This window comes from Homalodisca vitripennis, chromosome 6, assembly GCF_021130785.1.
Source record: "Homalodisca vitripennis isolate AUS2020 chromosome 6, UT_GWSS_2.1, whole genome shotgun sequence".
NCBI lineage: Eukaryota > Metazoa > Arthropoda > Insecta > Hemiptera > Cicadellidae > Homalodisca > Homalodisca vitripennis.
In genome coordinates, this window is record NC_060212.1 from 29,932,476 (window position 1) to 29,954,862 (window position 22,387).

Below are 22,387 nucleotides of genomic sequence, written 5' to 3' on the forward strand. Positions count from 1 at the left end.
TTCCATAAAAACAATTTTTTTTAAATTTCGGAGTAGCAATGGCATACATGGATCCGTCACTGTATATGGGCAAAGTCCAGTTTAAGAACAGCTAGGAATAGTTATTATTTTGTTTCAACAATCAAACACGCTGCGCCTGTGCAATATATTGCAAGCCACACTTCTAACATTGCTGTAAGTAGAGCAGCTTTAGGCTGTATTGAAGGAGTTTTGTAAAATCGCGTTAATATTCGCCTGTTTGAAGACCAGAGTTTCCTGATTTTTTAGATAAAGGTAAACATTTGTTTGGCTACTTGTGCAGTAACAACTTTCTTAAGAAATAAATTTACGCAACAAAAATAAATTCTGTCATTGGTATAAACATAGGTCGACAAGCTTGTAACAATAATAAATAAAAATCATTTAGCAGTAAGTTACATTTTTGATTAGGTTTCGGAGGTAAAAGATTTTATCCTTCTGTTCACATTCATAATAACCGTAGGAACAACAGAACCAAGGACGTTTACCACTGCTGAAACGACGTTTCGAGAACTTAAATCTGTGTTCTTCTTCTGGTTGAAGGTTTTTACGCACATCGATGTTTGGTATTTACTTTGAATTTTGTGTCTTTACATCAATGTAGTGAATTGCTGCTTTTTGCATACTTAAATTTATGTCTTAATATACAAAAACTGATGAAGAAGACAGATTCCAGTCTTCGAAATGTCGTGTTTAATTTATAAGCAATGCTATATGTCTACTATCTCTTTATCCTTTTAAATCTCTTACATCATCATTAATATTACATTTTAAACGTAAAAATCTATTAAAATTAAAATTCTTTATAAGGAGAATTAATAACAGAACATTTCTTATTTAAATATTATACGTATACCATCCATCCAACTTGTTTCAGATATAGCAGTAACATTTTATACTTTGAGTTAGGGGATACATAATTTATTTTTATTTATATTTTTCCATACCTTCCCTTCCCCCGGCGTGTTGTGCTGTTCAGTCAGATTCATCCCCCCCCCCCCCAAGGGCAAGTGCTAGTTACGCCACTGGCATGAAGGTGTCTGTCCCTCCATGGATTTTGGTTGAGCGTTAGCGAATCATGCATGTCCGTCCATGATATTCGACTAAGTGTTATCACTCACGTTTATTTCACGTTATTAAATTATTTTTCCGCCTCGGAGACGACGTTATCTTAGGACGGGACTATAAAACTAAAAACAAATTAACCAACTAAAATTCGATTGCACTATTTTAAGTCTCAAAATCTAACAATGAATCAGAGAAGATGTAGCGGTGATAAAGTGTTAGAACTAAATGCTACATCTTGCTTGTCTATTGCTACAATTGCGCTAATGTAGCGACACCATCGCGGGAAAATGGCATTCCACAATTATAACAACAGAATTAACCCGTTTCGCTTTTGATTTCGATGCACTTTTTTATTTTTCATATTAGATCAGTGTTAGCGAAGTCTGTCTGTCTATCTGTATGTCTGTCCGCAAGGTATCTCGGAAACGAACCTGACTTAGAATTATTGTGCATGAAGCTCTATTTCTATAGAAGGAATACTGAGTTCGATGATGGTGTATGTCACTCCATGGGCTGAGCGTTAGCGATTCACATTGGTCTTGTAAGTAACCGTGATGGCAACGAGAAACTCGCAGAGTAAACAAAATAAATATGTAAACAAACTGTGTGCAATTATATTGCATGTGACATAGTAACTCTTTGTACAGCAATGAAATGAACTGTGGAACTGAAATTTTGCATGCAGTTTCAGCGTAGCCAGCTACGCAACTCATAGTGAGGCGTACTTGTTTCTAGTATAGTTCGTCAAACTAGGTTCAGTAAAAAATGTATATTGAGACACAAATGAATATAATAAGTAACGCCTAATAGTCGGCCACTATCATACAATCTTATGTAATTACATAGCATAAGATAAGCCAATCTGATCAGAGTAGTAAATAAACACTCATACACAGCTTGGTACCAGTACCAGAGTGACAATAACAGTTGTTACAAATAATGGCATTGTTCAGGGGCGTATATAACGGGGCGCCTGAGGGGGCTCTAGACCCCCTCTGAAACTATTGCAGGCAATAACTAAATTGCGCTCCGTACTGTTTTGTAAGCTGGAACACATTTATGACGACTTAAAAATCGACAATTTTTCCGGGAAAGATCTCCGAGCCCCCTTTTAATTTTGAAAGATATTTTATACCTCCTAAACTACCCAGTGAGTCAGCCCTGCCCAAAATATTATCCTATGTACGTCACTGCATTGTATTGTCTCTATATAAAATCTCAATACTAGTACAGTAAACCTTTGTCTGAAATTCAATAAGGTATAGTATGCGATATGTGCCGAGAAATAAATTTTGACTACCTGATCTCATGTATTCTTCTTTCAGTAATTTCATGTAAAAGGTTTACAATCAGTTCATCGTATTACTAAAGGCTACAAAGTACAGTACTTTAATAAAAACTACTACGCCATATAAATAATTATATATTTATTTAGCAAAATGGAATTCAAGATCAATTGAATCAATTACACGCAAGCAACGTTCAAGGAAATCGAATATCACTTTAAAAAGTGCGATAAGAAATTAAATAAAGCTCGGGTGACCATAAAATAGTACCCACTTAAACTTTTGAATGGCAGTTTCAAAGACTTCTTCATGAGATTTCGCCTGTTCTTTAGAGAACAGATGGCGCTCAGCCTCTTACGGGAAGAATGAATAATGCCAATAATTATAATTAGCTGTGGAAGTCAAAAATTTACAACCAAATAATTATATATTTATTTAGCAAAATGGAATTCAAGATCAATTGAATCAATTACACGCAAGGCAACGTTCAAGAAATCGAATATCACTTTAAAAAGTGCGATAAGAAATTAAATAAAGCTCGGGTGACCATAAAAATATTACCCACTTAAACTTTTGAATGGCAGTTTCAAAGACTTCTTCATGAGATTTCGCCTGTTCTTTAGAGAACAGATGGCGCTCAGCTTCTTACGGGAAGAATGGATAATGCCAATAATTATAATTAGCTGTGGAAGTCAAAAATTTACAACCAAATAATTATATATTTATTTAGCAAAATGGAATTCAAGACCAATTGAATCAATTACACGCAGGCAACGTTCAAGAAATCGAATATCACTTTAAAAAGTGCGATAAGAAATTAAATAAAGCTCGGGTGACCATAAAAATAGTACCCACTTAAACTTTTGAATAGCAGTTTCAAAGACTTCTTCATGAGATTTCGCCTGTTCTTTAGAGAACAGATGGCGCTCAGCCTCTTACGGGAAGAATGAATAATGCCAATAATTATAATTAGCTGTGGAAGTCAAAAATTTACAACCAAATAATTATATATTTATTTAGCAAAATGGAATTCAAGATCAATTGAATCAACTACACGCAAGCAACGTTCAAGAAATCGAATATCACTTTAAAAAGTGCGATAAGAAATTAAATAAAACTCGGGTGACCATAAAATAGTACCCACTTAAACTTTTGAATGGCAGTTTCAAAGACTTCTACATGAGATTTCACCTGTTCTTTAGAGAACAGATGGCGCTCAGCCTCTTACGGGAAGAATGAATAATGCCAATAATTATAATTAGCTGTGGAAGTCAAAAATCTACAACCAAATAATTAGCAAAATGGAATTCAAGATCAATTGAATCAATTACACGCAGGCAACGTTCAAGAAATCGAATATCACTTTAAAAAGTGCGATAAGAAATTAAATAAAGCTCGGGTGACCATAAAAATGGTACCCACTTAAACGTTTGAATGGCAGTTTCAAAGACTTCTTCATGAGATTTCACCTGTTCTTTAGAGAACAGATGGCGCTCAGCCTCTTACGGAAGAATGGATAATGCCAATAATTATAATTAGCTGTGGAAGTCAAAAATTTACAACCAAATAATTATATATTTATTTAGCAAAATGGAATTCAAGATCAATTGAATCAATTACACGCAAGCAACGTTCAAGAAATCGAATATCACTTTAAAAAGTGCGATAAGAAATTAAATAAAGCTCGGGTGACCATAAAAATGGTACCCACTTACGTTTGAATGGCAGTTTCAAAGACTTCTACATGAGATTTCATTAGAGAACAGATGGCGCTCAGCCTCTTACATAATGCCAATAATTATAATTAGCTGTGGAAGTCAAAAATTTACAACCAAATAATTATATATTTATTTAGCAAAATGGAATTCAAGATCAATTGAATCAATTACACGCAAGCAACGTTCAAGAAATACAATATCACTTTAAAAAGTGCGATAAGAAATTAAATAAAGCTCGGGTGACCATAAAAATAGTACCCACTTAAACTTTTGAATGGCAGTTTCAAAGACTTCTTCATGAGATTTCGCCTGTTCTTTAGAGAACAGATGGCGCTCAGCCTCTTACGGGAAGAATGAATAATGCCAATAATTATAATTAGCTGTGGAAGTCAAAAATTTACAACCGGATTTGACAGGATTACAAGTTTTTTTGTAATTTTTTACCTTTCTTGGCTGAGCGTTAGCGAAGCCTATCAATCGTGAAATATTGAATAAATCTTAATTCCTATTTAGGCAATACTTAGTTCAATGATGGTGCATGTCGCCCCATGAGATTTCAAGCAAAGGTTTCTACATTGCTATTATTGGCAACGAAGATGGCAACGAGAAAATAGCTGCATAAATAAATTTGCAAAAATCTGAGTACAATTATGAGATTTTAACATGTGACATATAACACATTTTGGCTACCTCAACACATATGTAGTATTTTGGGGAAAACGTGCCTATACTCAGTACTGTAATCATAAAGTAAAAATGAAAACATAATAGATAGGATTTTCTACGTTAAAAGTCGGTGAAAAAGATAGGTTTTAGCGAAAAATTGCGCTGTACATGAATGGAAATTTTATTATTTAAACACTGCTATAAACATAACTGAATAAATAAAAAAATGAATGAATCATGGGGCTAGATGGTTCAAAAACATTATCCGCAGACTTGTATAATTTTACTAGAAACTCCATTTTTAATACGTATACAAAAATGAGTTATATGATGGTGCACGTCCAACCGTGGAATTTGGCTGAGCGTTATTGAAGGCTGACATAATTTCTCTTTTGTTTGGGAGGGGATATACACGTTTTTCTGTATAATTTTTCTCTCTGTATTCCCGCATGACAACTCGAGAATGAAACGAGCTATAGACAATCTCAGTGAAGCCTGTTACACAATTCGTGAGGTGGCGTACTCCAAAAGCTGTACATACTTACTTTAGAGAGATAATATAATAATAATACTTATACATTCAGATCACTAGATAAAAATTAAAAAAGTATAATAAACTGTTTTAGCTACCTTTCATTGTGAACAGAATAAATTTAACTCATCAGATCATATTTTTGCACAGACATTCTTCTATGGTCTGACACACAAAACTCTCTTTCATATTTCAATAACCGTGTTTATTGCAGGCGATAACACTAGAAGTGACCCCTAGCCTTTATCCGTCAATTAGGCGAAAATTATATGCCATTGAGGCAGTTTTTGCCGTCATTCCGTCTCCACGTGGCAGCCTGCCCATCGTAATTATTATACAATTTGCTATAATAATTATAATAAAACGAGTTAAATTATTTATTAGTATCAAAATTATATTTTCTCATATAGCCAAAATCTGATTTTTTATGTATTTACATAGCAACATATTTAAATGGTTATATACGTCTTTGATGGTTTGTAAAGTAATTTGACCAGCGTTAAAAAATTCAGTTTTTTCATTATTTGAAATTTTTTAACATTCTTCAAAGATTACATTAATATAATTCGGTACTTAAGACTTAAAAGAAAATGTCACGGTGAAATCTTTAAGGATTAAATAAATGATTACATAATAATTGTATTACTGAATATATTTTTATAGTGATTAAATTCAAAAATGTAGACAATTAAGAAAATAAATAAAAATTATACTCATATCTTATTTGCCTTCTAAATTCATTATTGACATTTTTCGGAATAAAATAAGATTTTCTGTAGATGTTAAGGTCACGTAAATAATTTATAACGTTTTTTAATTATCTCGCTTTTATTCCCTAACAAGAATTACAATTTTTTCATAGTCATTATCATTCATAATGAGAATTCTGTATTATTTATGTCATTAACGTCCTTATTGTTTAAAATATAATATAGATAGCTCATATTAAAAGGCATATGGTTTCTGAATATGGAACACTGATTTATGTATAAAGTTTTTACGTCGCTGGGTTACCAAGTAGAATTTCAATCAAAATTGAATACCAAATTATTGAAAATTATTCAAAATGGAAAGTTGGGGCACCGCTCCGATCAGTGACAATTAAATAAAGGGTAGGGTACGATAAGCGGACCCGGTTTTTTATATTGAAGAATGTAATCATCGATACCTAATATTCGCATCTCAAATCCTAGACTATCAATCAATATAAAAGTATCTTTAGTCCTCAATAACAATCATATGTTTTAAATTTAAATATGAATTTAATGTTTAGAGTGATCAAACAAATTATTATAACCAAAATTATGAAAACTGAAGACGACCATATTTGCTCCTCTCACAGAAACAGTTGTTTCTTTCCCACAAATTTCACATAGTGTGGTTTTCAGTACGAGTCCAAAATGTTGAAGCCACTAAAACGTGTCTTATCATCTTTCAAAGCAATGTCGTGTAGTTTTCTAAAATTGACTGCCATTTTTAATAATAAATGTTACTTACATGTAAAATTGAAATATTACCGTACGTGTATTATTTGAAAGTGTTTACAGCTGTTGATATAGGTTTTTTAGGTAAATTGTTCAAAATAATTAATCAGTATCGATTGATTATATCGATGGTTGTAATTAAATAATATCGTTTGCCAATTTCGATATAAAAACCCGGTCCGCTTATCGTACCCTACCCTTAAATAAATCCTTAAACATTCCTCCTAACCTACCCAAACGAGATAATTTGACGTTCCTATATTCAATTTACGTAATTATAAAAATAATTATAACACTGCACGTAACAACTTTCTGTGCACGTTTTTTGGAAATGGAATCACTGGATACACGAAAAAATGAATTAACGATTACAATTATATACAAACCGTGTGTATACTATACAAAAATGAGGTTAGGTGACCATTTGATATTAACATTGGGTATATTGAACTAAACCCAAAGTCGTCGAGGTTTATAACAATTCTGATTTATAACAATTTTATTCTGAATGAATATACTGTATTGCAGAACATATATTTATAATAAATCTACACACTATTGTTTTAAGGGGTTCGTCAGGAATGAACGAATAAACCTCTTCCCTAATCCCTAATTGTCCGCACCTTTGTTTGTGCCGTGACGTTTGCATTTATTATTGGCCACCGGTCAGTTGTCAGCGGTTGGTTATTGCGTGCAAACCTATTAAGACCTGTATTCTCCTTTTATAATAATAAATAGTGTACTTTTTATTAAGTGCATATTATAGAGATAATGTGAATAAGGGTGGCATACAACATACTTGTGGTGATTCTTGAATACGCAGAGCCCCAAAATTATGATTGTAATTATGTGTTAGGATAGTTATCCACAGCAGGAAGAGATTCGATTTTTACAACTCGAAATGTATTGTGTCACTGAAAAATGGTACATGTCCGAAAAGAGAATGTCAACCTCCTTCAATCGTCAAATTAATCACAACGTAGTAAGTGTCAGAAAGTTACAGCTCTTGAAAATGAGACTGGAGACAGCACACTTTCCCACTTTTCACCCAAAGAGTTTATAGCTTATGTTCATTTATAATACTAAATAGTCAATCAGGTAAATATAGAAGGTATAAATAACATTTTCTAACCTTACACTCACTCACGCATGGCCACCAAATATTAAATATGTGAGAGGCTTTAAATTGATAAATTCGTGAGCATAATGTGGGAATTCCAGCCTAAAAATATCAGCTCTCCAGCTAACTAAATAAAATTGAAAGAAACATGCTTGTAATAAAGAGACGAAGTTAGGACGGTGAAGACCTCACTACCACTCAACCTCATAGAAATACAAAAGAATTAACAGTAATTGAATACAAACTGTAAAATCTGTACGTAGTTATACGTAATAGTAAATGTAAATAAAATTACATAAAATAACTCATAAGCTTAATAGTATAACTCTTACTGAAAGATAAAGAAAACGCTAAAAATGTAAAAGAGAAAGTAAGAAGAACAAAAGAATTGAACCGCTCTAACACACTGTTTTGCCTTACTCACGCCGCAAGCCTCATCGCCCTCCCCAGAACAGTAGAGACCCTAACCCTCATTCCCGAAGCATGCACGACCTTCATTACTTCTAATATCATCAGGGATAGTTTTCCAAAATTGAAAAGCCTAAACAGTAAACAAACCATTAAAAATTGTTGATTTATGAATTGGAATTTATAGTAAAGTGGCTCCCCTTCCTGTAGATCGTTCACTAATATCAGATAAGATTGAAATGATATATAAATAGAGTTTTAGTTTTGACGATTGATTGATTATAGAATGGAAGGAATATGGAATTTGCGTAGTCCATAACTGTCCAAATAGTTTCGTACCAATCGCCATTTAAGGTGATTTTGGTCCACTTCGATAATGTAAACAATTTGTCAGCGAGAGAATTAGTTTATCAGTCAGCAAAGAAGAAAGAGGCAATCGAGCTTATCATCTGCGAGCAAAGTCCAACGATAAGAGAGTCCACATGTTCACGGTAACCGGGTCCTCGTGTGTACGCGAACCTGTCAAACCCGAACAATCAACACTTCACTGTGTCTATAGATCAAGTAGTTTGTTGAACTTGACACGTGAATCTGCTACAAAGTGTGGTGGTTCCTTATCTTATAGCAATTGTCTGTGGGAATAAACTATAGGGATAGGTTATGTCTAATCATCTTCTCAATAATACAAACAACATCTCCGGATATTTTGGAAAACAGTTTTAAGTGTTTTGTGGTGTTAACGAGTTTAGGAATATGATTGAAACAAATTTGTGTAACCACTAGAGTTTGGAATGTTATCAAGATTCCGGGGAAAAGAGAGGAGATAAAAAGAAAAAAGATTTGTTGTTTGATAAATCCACTTGTCACAATCCTTGTTCTGCTTCAATAGTTCTATAGTAATGCACTAACAAAATATTACTTCCTAAATCGCATGCTTTTCTTGTCTGTGAGCTTTTTAAAATAACGAGTTTAAGGATCTGACTGAAACAAACATGTGTAACCACTAGAATTTGAAATTTTATCAAGGTTCCGATAGAAGAGGAGGGATAAAAAAGAAAATATTTGTCCCTTGCTAAAACCACTTGTCACGATCCTTGTTCTGCTTCAATAGTTCTATATTAATACACTAAAGAAATATTACTTCCTAAATCGCATGCTTTTCTTGCCTGTGAGCTTTTTAAAATGCCCAAGGTAATATTTGCAGAATAGGACATGCTAGAGCTAAAATTTTAGATTTGTTTACAAAAAGAGCTGCAACTCGTTTTTCATCTAGAATTGTGTCAGGCTCATCCAAATTTGAAATAAAACTTTACAAATGCTCAAATTTTCTTGTTTCTTTGACTTCTCTTTTGTGACTTCCTGCATTTATCCTGGACAGTATTAACTGCCTTGTCTTGTGACAAACCCATAGGGTAATATGACCTTGCTACTTTAAGCCGTATCAAAATAATCATATGGATAAACACGCGGGCTGATTTGTGAATATTAATCAACCAAAATCATATTGATGTAAAATACAGAATTACGAACCTTAGTTTTCTTTCGATCTCTAAAAATCAAATGTATTTTCGCCCTCACTGAAAGATTTGATAAGAACAACTTCAGATAGAAATCCATCTTACCTGTATGAAGTTGAGAAGGTTGGCGGAGAAGGATGGGCTCATGGCGGCTATTTGTTTCATGCCTAAGTTCTCAAAGTCCAGGATCACGACAACCCCCCTGACCTGTGTCTCAGGCTCCAGGATGGCAGCCAGGTGAATCATGTAGAAAAGCCGGAACAGGTTGTCAGAACTGATCAGCGTTGTGTCCCAAGCTCCTGAAATGACCACAAGGATTACAGTCCAAATGATGAGTTCAGCTACAGTTCACCTTCCTCTAACGCTGTCATAGGCTTGACCCCTGTGATCAGGAGTCTTGTTCGTTTGAAGAGATTAAACTTGAATCAACCCTTCCCACCATAGTCACGTTATGTAAAGGATAACAGGTTTTGGATTCATAAAGGACTTGCTAAAACTGGCTCAGAACCAATACTTGCTATTACATAATTACTAAAATAACGGACATAAATTTGTAATCTGTAAATACATAACTGAGTAAGTTATAAACGTGGGTAAGTTAGATCAACTTAAATGTAATTTGAAAGAGCTTCGTGGGTTAAAAACATAGGTTGAACAATTATATCTTTATAATTCTACCAAAAATATCAGAAATTACATGGTAAATTTCAGATAATATTAAAGTCATATTAGTCGAAACAATGTGGCTTACAAGTAAACCTTTTATCCCTGTGCTACATATGTACCCAAGAATCCTTACCTGGTTCTTTCTGTGATCCTTATCACAAGTCTCATAAGATCCTGCCATTGTAATTATTTCCTAATTTAATAATTGATAATTTTAAGTGTGAGCAAATTAACTCAGAGAGAAAAACGAACTACGTATTGGCTAATACTTATTCATTGAAGTGAATATTCTCTTGAAATTATGTTGTGCCCAGACTATTAATACGATTTTATTCTAATTTAGGTAGGTACTTTAAATCCCATCCTAAAATCAATATCTAGTTGCATGATTATTTAGCCATCCAAAATCGATCACTCATGTCTAGGTCGATAACCCTGTACAATTAAATCCACATATCTATCAGTTCTGCTAACATAAATATTTCTATGACTCAGCCAATTGCAAAAACCCTGATGCATTTACTTAGTACACTTACATGACAACTCACTCAAATATCTATTATTTCGCAATGGACTTCATATAAGGGCAAAGGACATGTCCAACTTGCTGAAGATTTGGAAGAACGAGACCTATCTTGCTGAGTCAGGTATACAACTCTTTGACATTATTAAGTCAACTATACACCTCAAACAGTACTATAACAAATGTGATATAGCATTGTCTGCATCATACCCATTATTAAATCTCACCTTTATTTATCATTGAATAAAATATAACTAAAGTAAAATAATATATGCAAAATACTGTACACCTGGATTGACAAACACTACCCTTCTTAAATAAGATGCCCTTCTAGTCAAGATTTGATAAAGTTTTGCGAGTAGTAAGACAAGTATTTGAATCTTTAAAAGTGTGATAAATCAAAAAACTACAAATGTTCATATCTACTTATCGGATAACCTATTAGCAATAAATTTAACGTTATCGCAATGATCCAATAAAGTGATTTTCGCTTTGAAATTTTCATTAGAACATGCACTTAAGCGTACGAATGGGAAAAAAATAACCTCGTTTCTGCTAGTGCAAACTTTTTCTTAACTAATCAATTAGCTACTGCTCCAAAAGAAAAAAATACGAAAGATAGATTCTGCGTCAAAAGTTCAAGAGCAGCGTTGATATCTCTGACTGATTAATTAGCAATTTGATAAGAAACCCAATGGTAATCTTAGACGCTTTTGTGCTTATTCAAGGAAACCATATCAAACAAAAAGTGATGATCTAACGAATGAAGTCCGAAGTACAGAAGGCAGTGACTCAAGACAATGGATGATACTTTTTAGAATCATCGGAATCGTGACTTATCTGCGACTAGGTTGTATATGCAGACAATGGGCGACCTCTCACGTACATTGTACCTCAAGGCCTTTGTTTGATAACAATGTTTCTATTGTTGTAATTTAAAAAATGTAACAAAGAGATTTTGGAATGGCATTGTTGACCATCCAGTAACAAATACAAAGTTTCTAAGTTCTTGAAAACGCTTTAAATTTAATTTCAAAAATGTTTTATTTCACAGTATTATCAACATTTACAAGAGATTTATACACACAAAAAACATCAAACAATATAAAACCGTCGATCATGAAATATTTACAAACTTAAAAACAATTAAATAATCTTCAAACAAACTAAATGTAACTTAACAAAAAAAGAACTTACAACAAAAACAAAATTCAGTAATTGCGAAATAAAATAGAACATCCAATAGGGAAAAGCCCTATGAAGGATGCACACCAGATTAAACTAACATAATAAAACAAAACTCAAAGAAGTATTGAGTTAATATAAATAATATATTAATAAGAAATTCATACCAAATTAATAAAACAAGTCATGGACGTAAAAATAAGAAATATTGGAATTAACTATAAAAGGTAATAAATGCGAACTAAAAAGCAAATTATTTATTATTTTATTCAACAATTCTCATAAAGTACTCGCAATTATCCAATGAGAATAAAAACAATGTTAATTAAACTTAAAAAAACGACTTAATGGTGCTAAATTAACGGAAATAAGATTAAACAATCTTGGAGGATTAAAAGTAAAAAAATTTTGAACAGTTAGATTAGGCTTTGGAACCAGAATAAGCTTAAAAAATGATTAAGCGTTAGGTACTAACCTCCAACATTCGCCACTAGAATGCGGCGACCGTGCTGATCTCTGTCGACGAGAACGTTAACTACCCTGGAGCCAACAAGGGCTTGCCTCTCTGCTTCCGCATTCAGGTTCTCAAGGACCGTCGAATTCTTCAGCTTGAACTCCGCAACCCGCCTCATCTGCAGGCATGGAAGGAAAGCGGATTAATTAGGACAGAAGAATCCTGGCTTCTTAAACATCTGAACACGATGGAAAGTTACATTGTTAGTATTACGAAGTCCTCCACATATGCAAAAATTGGTCTCTTCTATAAATGCTGGGAAGTGGAGGGTATTTATGACTTTATATTAGAAACAGGAATTTATAAGGTCAACAAGTTAAAACAGTGAAAATATATACTTTCTTCGTCACCAGCAGGGTTCAATAAAGAACCTTTTAACAAGACTTGATAAATACTAATCCATCAAAGTGGTTCAAACATATGAAGCCTAGAGGCTATCCCGTATATTGTGGATAACCTCACTTGGATCATCTTTCAACATTAAAAGAGCACTGAAAGAATAGAAGTAGCCTGTTTGAATTATGAAAATGTACCCTGCATTTCTCGTAAGCAAAAACACGAGAACTTTCAATAATACTCACAAAAAGTACAACAAATTATGCATGCTTCTTTCTTGAAAAACTATTATACTACACAAAATTAAATAAAAGTATAAAATGTTTATGTTACATTTTATGGGATTAGAAATACTGCACACAGTGTGTAAGCACTACGAATGTTTCAGATATATTCGCAAACCAACAGCGCAGAAATAACAAAGCGGACATTATGAGATATCCTTATTCTTGATACAGTATTTATCAACCACAAAGGCTTCAAATTAGTTTAGAATTTGATTTGAGAAAAGAATTAGATAATATAATAATATATGAACCCTGAAAGTTTTGTGAGATTTTTATTTTCACTCAAATTAACACAACTATATGGTTATATTTATTTGTTACAAAATAAAACTTGGCTTGGATTGAATGAGTAAATCAAATCTACAAATCGCTGTCCTTTATAGCTGAGTGGTTAGCGTCACGGTTTAACAATCTCAGGGATCCGGGTTCGAATCCCAGTGAGGGCATGGGATTTTTGCACGCTAACAAGTAATGGTATGAGCCTATTCTGAATATCGTGATAAATGATTCCACGTTAAAGCCTCAGATTGCACAGTCACAAACAATACGTAATAGGAAAATTGAGAGCAAATTGAATTTGTGATTACTCACCAGAGCAAGAGCGCTCTCTGGGTAAAACTTTGTTGGCCTCAGGAAGATCATTAGAATATCGTCATCGTCTCTGAAGTGCAGCTTGTCACTCTCTGAAATTTGTACAATTAAGTTTTATTACCTTTAAGTGTGCATGTTCTCGCATAATGCTAGAATTATTTTCATAAATAGACATGTTGCTAATTAAAGAGATTTTATTGTCAAGGAGAGGTGTACTTAACGTAAGGAAGACTCTTTGTTGAATGCATAATATATTTAGAGTGAAAATATCGAATGTTTAATGAGGGATATAAATCTAATGTTGCAGCATAGTTAAGTAGACATATCCGCATGTAAATCATAAACACAAACGTGTACGTTTAAGTAACTTTGTAAACATATTCATAGATAAAAGTCTATTTGATGCGGCAAAATTCAAAATTTCAACAATTTACTTTTACATTTTACTATTACATTGATAAATGTTGTGGTTTTATGCCAAATAGTATTAGATCCAAAACCATTACGGAAATGAAAGTTCATTATCACTAGTTACCGATAGTATGCAAAATGAGATATAGTGTGACCTTAGAGGTGGACTTGATAAGCGTCTTGTTTTGAACAAGTTGAAATATACAGTGTAAAATTTAGCATGAGAAAGAAATATGGAATGTTCAATGTTACAGCACAATGGCACTTTAGCCTTGTTTACGCCCACAGGGTTTAGTAAACACTTGTGTGTATTATCAATGTCACAAATTATATTTAGAAGCTATTAAACGATACACGTTTCGCAGTTGGTTTGAAGTCCACAATAGCAATTAAATTCACTCGTTGATATATTAATTTTTATACATAATTTATGGCTTATTTATCTAAGAGCAAAGGTTGAACAAATATCAATGAAAACAAACCATGACGCAAGCGACAACGCCGTTAAAAGACAAATGTTTTTCTAGGTCAAATTGTGATATTAAATCGCACAATGGGTTACTGGGTAATATCGGAACTATCGATAATATCTATCGATTAGATATTGGGATAAACTGTATTATGTACAATACTGTAGGTAATAGTAATCGTTTTCTTATCAGTAGATCTAGATCTATATTGTATTGGTCTGCCGTTCACATGTATAGCAATAACCAAAGTGACGGGATGAATAAACGAGCGCGCGCGCGTGTGTGCATGTAGTAAAAATTTTACATCCATTATTTTCATTCAAAACCGAATCATTTTGTATTATATACTAGAATTATAAAAATTGTTAAGTTTAACAAAACACATAAGTAGTTAAGGTATTGCATAAGTGTAAGTTATTTTATCGAAGATAACCTGTCTTATCCGTTATCTAATCTAACTCATCGAAACTAATCCGTAACATTTATAACTCTAATTTAATGTAAAAAATGACCTTACCTAATTAAATCTACTTTACAAAAGATAACCTTACCTTACATTTCTTACATCATAAAGACGTTTGCTACTAAACAAATTTATAGCTTTTCAAAACAAGAATATGATTTTCCATTGGCATCCCCTCATCATGACAATTCTGTCTTACAAGAATAAGATAAAACTTTTATTTTGTGTTCTGATCCATGTAGGCCCATAGGACCTTTTCCTAAGGACCTAACAAGCAAAAGATCTTTTACAAGTAATTTTTATTAAAGAGCTGCTAAAACTGGCCAAAAATTCGAAAGGTTTTGGCTTTGTTATTCGCCTTTATTAAATGGAATTTACTGTGAACCTTGTTGGTTGTTTGTTGACAGAACAGATCCGAAATGCTTGGCAAGTAAAGGTTGAACAAATGATTGACAAGGGTTGAGCAAAGACGTTTAGGATTAGTATAGAGCATTACAGATTCTTAGTATGGACTTGAACAAATTGGCTGAAACATATTTCAATTACTGTTAATTATATTAACTATAGGTTTTCTATATCTTATTTTTCTGACTAAGATAATGAATAAATAAATTTAGATGTTAAACAATGTCTTCTCTTTCTTTTTACATGATCTATGAATATTAAAAATTTTACATAATAAAAAGTAAAAAGTAATGAATGTCTTATTTTACCAGGCGAAGTTAGGGCTAAGAAGCCCTCTCTAACACTTAACCTGACATAATATATCACTTGTTTGCACAACTTCGAAGCATATATACATCATAAGAACAAATATACCCTGACGAGAAAGTATGCTATATATAGAAAGATACGGGAAGGTACGGAGAGGTAGGAGGGGGGTACTAGAGCAGACAGAAAGGGCGTATTGCACAACGCACCGGGAAGGGGGGGGCGCCACTCTGTCTAGCTACGGCACTGGCTGTCACGTGACACATTGTATGGCGCACTCCTTGGTTAATTTTAATGACTTCCACAATAACATTTTTCATCCTGCCATAAATACTTAAGAAGTAATCTATCTCAATTTTTGTTATAAAACAAGTATTAAGTTGTGTACATTATTAATGGTCAAAGAGGGTGCATCTGACATTGGACTCAAACACAAGAACAGCTTCCGGTTGAAAAATAACGGGTAGTGAATATATTCTTTAGATAAAGTGTAGTGTGTTCTACGGAACGTGTTTTTGAAGCACAACATGTTTTCAAATTTGTAATACATTGCTATATATTGTTGTGCCTGCTTAACTTTATGTATTAGCTTGTTTGACACCAACCTGAGGAAGAGTGCCTTCTAAATCCAGAAAGTAGTGTACTTTTATAACATATAACAATATGAAATATTCTTGTCAGACGTTATTGTTATAAGATAATATCTGTCAGCTATCGAAAATTCGTAAAATAGTTTCAAATTGCTGCAATCAAAATAGGTTTGGTTTATATTTAAAATTGTGTGATTTAATTTATTGCTTATACAATATTGTATTATGATACCGTATACAGTGACAGAATATTGGGCACTTAATTTTGGCTAAAGATAGAGTGGAGAACTACTTTGTTTACTTCGATGAAATGTGAAAGATTATTTCTAAAGTTAAGTATACTTGATTATATAATACTACTAGTGAATTACAACACATTTTCCAATATTAATTTAATTTTTCTAGGCCTCTTAGGGATTCTATCGTCAGGCAACTTCATAAATTTTTTCTAACATTCATAACATTTTTCTAAACAATGAGTACAAAAATAGCATATGGTAAAGTATTTGGAAAAATGGTTAGTCAGTATAAACAACATATTTAAATGTAACTACATTTTAACGTTCTTATGAATTGTGATGAGAGTAGAATTGAATTTTCAATAGGACCTTCTACATTATAAATAAGTTTTTTCTTGATTTTTGTTTATATAAAATGTTACCCAAGCATTCAAGCAAGTGTGTTGTGTTTGTAACTTATTTTAATAATCGTAAATTTTTATTAGAGATGATCCAGATTCAATACATGTTTCGAAATAGCAGATTTTTCAGTTCTTCCATGTTTTATATATAAAAGTGTTCTTTGAATTGAGTCTTGATGTTCCTTTCTGTTTGGCCAATGTACAATTTCTCTCAGCCTTTGCATTTAATTTGATAAATTCTTGATTTTTTTTTCGAATGAGTTATTGTCTTCCGAATTTCCTAATGTTTGTGATAATTTGCTGTTTGTTTTGTATGTGATACATTTGTTTGTAAGGGTTTAAAAAGTTTTCTGTAATTGGTTTGAAATGTTGCTGTATATTTATAATTCACTAATGTTATATGAAAATATTTTTCTAATGGTCCAAGAATCTTTATCCTTCATACGTCATTATAATTATGTTGTATTTTATTAAGCATGCCCTAGCAATGTAAATAAACAACGAAGATATTGTTTTCTTACTGTACCTCCTTCGCTAAAATCTATAACCTATAACTATATAAGAAAATCTATATTGTTTTTATTAGAGTATACAAGTTTTTTTGGTCTCCCTCATAAACATAAATTAGTGGAAAACTAATTAAGAATATCGACATTTCAACTATAAAAAAAGTTTTTGTTAGTCAACTGACTTCGAATCTTTAAAATTGGTCCCTTTCTTGGTATCTAAACGGAATGCGAAAAGGGTCCCTTACCTCTGACCAACCTCCTGAGCTTGACCAGGGCCTCCTGTACCCTTTCTGGGGTCTCCCGGAGCTGGACCTCCGCAAACCTCCGGCTCTCTTCGGAAAGGGGACCGGTCTGCACCCGGAAATTAGGGTCCACCTGATCCATGGCTGCAACACATTTGATTCTCATGGTGGGCACGATTACGGATTCCTCTAGAGTCGTCACTAGAGTACTAGGAGCTAGGGGCGGCATGGCTGCTGCTGCTGCTATAACTGCTGCTGCTGCTACTGCTGCTGCTGTCACACTGAGCCGGTCGCTCGACAGCCTCCACTTTAACTGCCCTTATCAGATGATCTATAACCTTCACAACTGATAACGCGCTAGACAAGCTGGTCCGCAGTGGCGATGCTTCACTGAGCCGCTCTGCTCTTCATCTTTTTCGTGATTGTTGATAAGTTAATACACAAACTTAACTGTTATAACAATAATACCTATAGCTGAAAGAACTATAATTAGTAGGAAATATATTTATTTATATTTTAAAAATATTTTTCACCTCTGAACATCATTTCATTTGTAATTCCTTGTTGCTAGGCCATTCTATTTGGGAATTCCGTAAAAAGAATTAAAAATTAACGATAAAAATACCTTTTTAACTAATTTCCCACATTAGACAAAGAAATATTTTATTTGCGAGTTGAAAGCACAAGATATAATTAGGGTTTAGCGGCACCCAAATCAAAATTAGTCTAACAGTTTACCCATTTTTTGTTACCTTTCAAACAATCAATAGTGATTAATTTATCTAGATTACGATGCCAATCATACGGTATCCCTCCACACCGAAAATAATTATAAATAAATATACCGAGATGTAACTAGTATTATAGTGCACTGTAGTTTTTTAGCTTATAATAACTATACACACGCTGAGTCCTTGTTGCATTTGTTTATTCATATTAAACAATCGCGAATTTAAAACCCAGAGAAAATCCATCCATGTATAAATGTACGACGTGAACCAGAAAACTGCCATGATAAATGTGTATAATGTTTGGTATGTACTGTGCATGGTATCTAATTATACACGAATATTAAATAAGCTTAACCACTTTACCAATATTCCTCAAATTATCCAAATAGTATTGTATTGCTTGGTTGTGAACTCCAATAATGTTTTGTTTTAGTTGTAGTGGTTTTCAATGTTCTAACTGTAAATTAGGTTTTAGTTTGTACTGTAGATCTGAAAGCCACGATTAATTGTTTTTAAATTTCACGTAACGTTGTTCCCTCTCGCGTAAAAGATGAGATTATATTTTCATTTTTGGAAAGTACAATTAAACAGTAAAATGTACCTTGTTGACAGTCCAACGTTTAAATGGGCTAATTTATGAATTTCTAAGTAATTGTTTTATTTTAACTGTTGCATACTATTAGAATTTAAAAAAAATTATGGTTGCCTGTAAAGGCCGTTTTACGGGCGAAGATTTTACGTGACAACGTCTTTTTCTCGGTAGAATATTTATTGATATGAATATTATTAAATTGCACAATAGGAACAAGGAATTGAATGAAAATAAGAATTGCACAAATTTTAACTATAGAAATATATTTTGTTTACTAAAACATTGTACATAATTTGAAATTAATTAAAATTTGTTATTGTAAATGGTAAAGTTGAATAAAACATTTACTAAAATTGGAATTTGAAATTCTTGCTAAACACAGTTAAATTCTAACTCCGCGCGTGGTGATTGGTCGGTTTAGTTCGTTTGTTTGGTCGCACTGTTATGACAGGTTAGAGGTTATAATTTGTTATTTTAAATGTTTGACTAGCAATACGCGCTGTTTCTTCTTCTCAATCGACTGAATTACGATTGATTGCAGAGTGATTTAAACTAATAATTTACTTAACACTATCAACATTTTGTCAATAGTATGACATAACCTATAAACTCAGTTTCTCAACTTTTGTGTCAATCTAACAATTAATCAATCAATCATAGTTTACGATAATGAAATATCAGTGTACAATTATTTACCTTTATTGCTGTAGTTGTTGTAAATGACGAATCTAAGCACTCCACATTTTCACGAATAAACATAGTTATCTGCTTTATCCCGTGCGGCGGACCCACAGTTATCTGCTTTATCCCGTGCGGATCCCGTGCGGATCCCGTGCGGCGGACCCACTGGACGGGCATCGTAACGTTACCGGGCGTTACACTTTTTCATGAGTGACTCCGAGCCGCAACCTAATTTAAGACGTTGTCACGTCAAAAATAATTAATTATTATTTTGATCTGTTAATCATGAGATTCTCTCGAGTTTTATTAAACACTTTAAAATTCCATAAATGGCATTACATTAATAATTAGAGGTTGCAAAAATCTGGTTGAAACTTTTGGAGCAAAATAAAACACATTTAGACAAGCTACATTTTTTTCAGAAATGCATTGTAGAATGGAAATTGTAGTAACTATTTATCTATAACAAACTGAAAATCAAAATTGCTTTTAACTGGCATTTTTATTGTTTTCTCTCGACAATCAAGTAAAAAGATCGTGGCCTTAATCACGAATTTTGTTACGCCATCTTTTAACGTGACAAATGCATTAGATGCATCTAACTGCAATCCTAATATTAGATCTACTATTAGTCTAAAGAAGACTAATATTACGAGTATTTTGTGTCAAATAATAACATTATATAATGATATTTCTCATCTATTATTCTTTTGAATAACCTTGCAGGTCTAACTTGATAGTTAGATACTGTTTAATCCACCCCTCCCACTTTACTCCCAGAAATAATGAATATAGAGCATTAGATTTGTTACTTAATGTGTAATACTTTTAGTTAAGAAGTATTACTTACTTCCTTATTATGATGCGGGGTCATTCAACTCAAACAGAAACAATAGGTAGATTACGTTTAACATCGTATTAGGCTACAAAATAAAAACCCTTTTAAAAAGTAACATTTCTGATAAGCATGAGATAATCGCGTAGTAAGAAAGTAAGTGCCTTGACCCCAACGCTTAGTTCCTACGTACTTGCTGCCCTTTATCGCAAATAAATTCGATATTAATTAATTGAATATGCATGAATGGAATAGTCGCTAGAAGCCCTCCCTAGAGTTTTATTTAATTTGCTAAATAACTTGTTAAAAATCGTTGTTTTATAATAAATAATGTGTTTTTTTTTCACTTAACAGTTTGGATTGTACTGTATTAGTTACACAAGAGATAACTTATCCTATGCTATAAACTGAGGCGCGGAAAAAGAGGGCGATCGGACTGCCATCTGTGGAGTGAGAGATCAATCAGGTAGTAAATATCTGAACGGTGACAAAGTACGTGGCGCAGCTCTAGCGTCGGCAGTGAGAACTAATTGAATTAAACCCTCGGATCACGGCACGAATGAATGATTTATCTTCTGTGTAACTAACACAAAGTTATTACACACAGCACACGATATAAAGCAACGCTGTTTGCCTATTCGGAAGTTCCACAATTGGAATATGGAATTGTAAACTGTTTCTATAGTTCGTTTTAAAGTATTCTCCAATTAAAGCTAAAACAGTTTTATTTATTTTGTACGGATGCAGAATCCGTTTACATACCGAATGCGTTGATTTGTGTAGTCCCAGCTTTTCCGACCACTTCAAGAGATTTCAAAAAATCATTAGGTTTTCGATTATTTTAGGCTCTCCATACATGTAGACTCTTGTAGCAATTGGAAAATTCTTTAAATATTACTAAATGTTAATAAAAACACTTCTTTTTTCCAAATTGTTTATTTTTTGGACGAGGCCTTTCGAAACCAAGGGTTTCTTTCATCTTCAGGCAACTCCATGGATAAAAAAGTAGTGTTTTTATCTCCATACATGGTTTTAATTTTTAACCCCTTTTAAAACAGTTTAAATTTTTTTCCATTTAGGTTTGTAGACATGGAAATTAAAAAATGGACTTGTCAATTTTTTAATTTATCTTGCGGTGTGTCCAGCTGAATGAAAATTAGATACGTAACAGTATGCACCATGAATTTTACTTTAGCTCCAAGCATCCTAAATTTATAATTTTTTCATCCTATGTACATCCGTAGCATATTTTACTTATAGGAAAATTTGTATGATTACTACGTGGTTACACAGAGGACAAACGAACAATTATTAATGTATATGTCTACCTCTATCATTATCATGATCACATTTTTGTATGTTGGGCTTACTTCTTACTTAGGGCACAGGTCTTTTATGTGGTCTTAAAGATTTAAAGTTATTTTATACTAGGTTATTGTACATTTTATACTTTTGTAACACTTACTTACGGTTATTTTAAAATTGTTTCTGTATGGATGGTGGCTCTTTTTATGAGCATGTCTTTTTGTATTAATCGTTCCAATAAACTCCGAAATATAGGACCTGAGAGGAATTACGTAGTTATCAGAAACT

At 32.9% G+C, this 22,387-nt stretch overlaps 1 protein-coding gene across 2 annotated transcripts in view; it reads right to left on the bottom strand.

Annotated features, from left to right (window-relative positions):
- Positions 1-22,387, bottom strand: part of LOC124364168 (clavesin-1) — a 37,566-nt gene that overhangs the window by 11,825 nt on the left and 3,354 nt on the right. The window contains exons 2-5 of one of the 2 annotated variants that reach the window (XM_046819445.1): positions 17,959-18,099; positions 13,920-14,011; positions 12,667-12,823; positions 9,923-10,116 (exon numbers count right to left, since the gene is read on the bottom strand). In XM_046819445.1, the coding sequence (XP_046675401.1) occupies positions 9,923-10,116; positions 12,667-12,823; positions 13,920-14,011; positions 17,959-18,099 (584 nt within the window). Of the gene's footprint in view, positions 1-9,922; positions 10,117-12,666; positions 12,824-13,919; positions 14,012-17,958; positions 18,254-22,387 lie in introns of those variants that run through there. The other variant, XM_046819444.1, reaches the window with a different exon arrangement.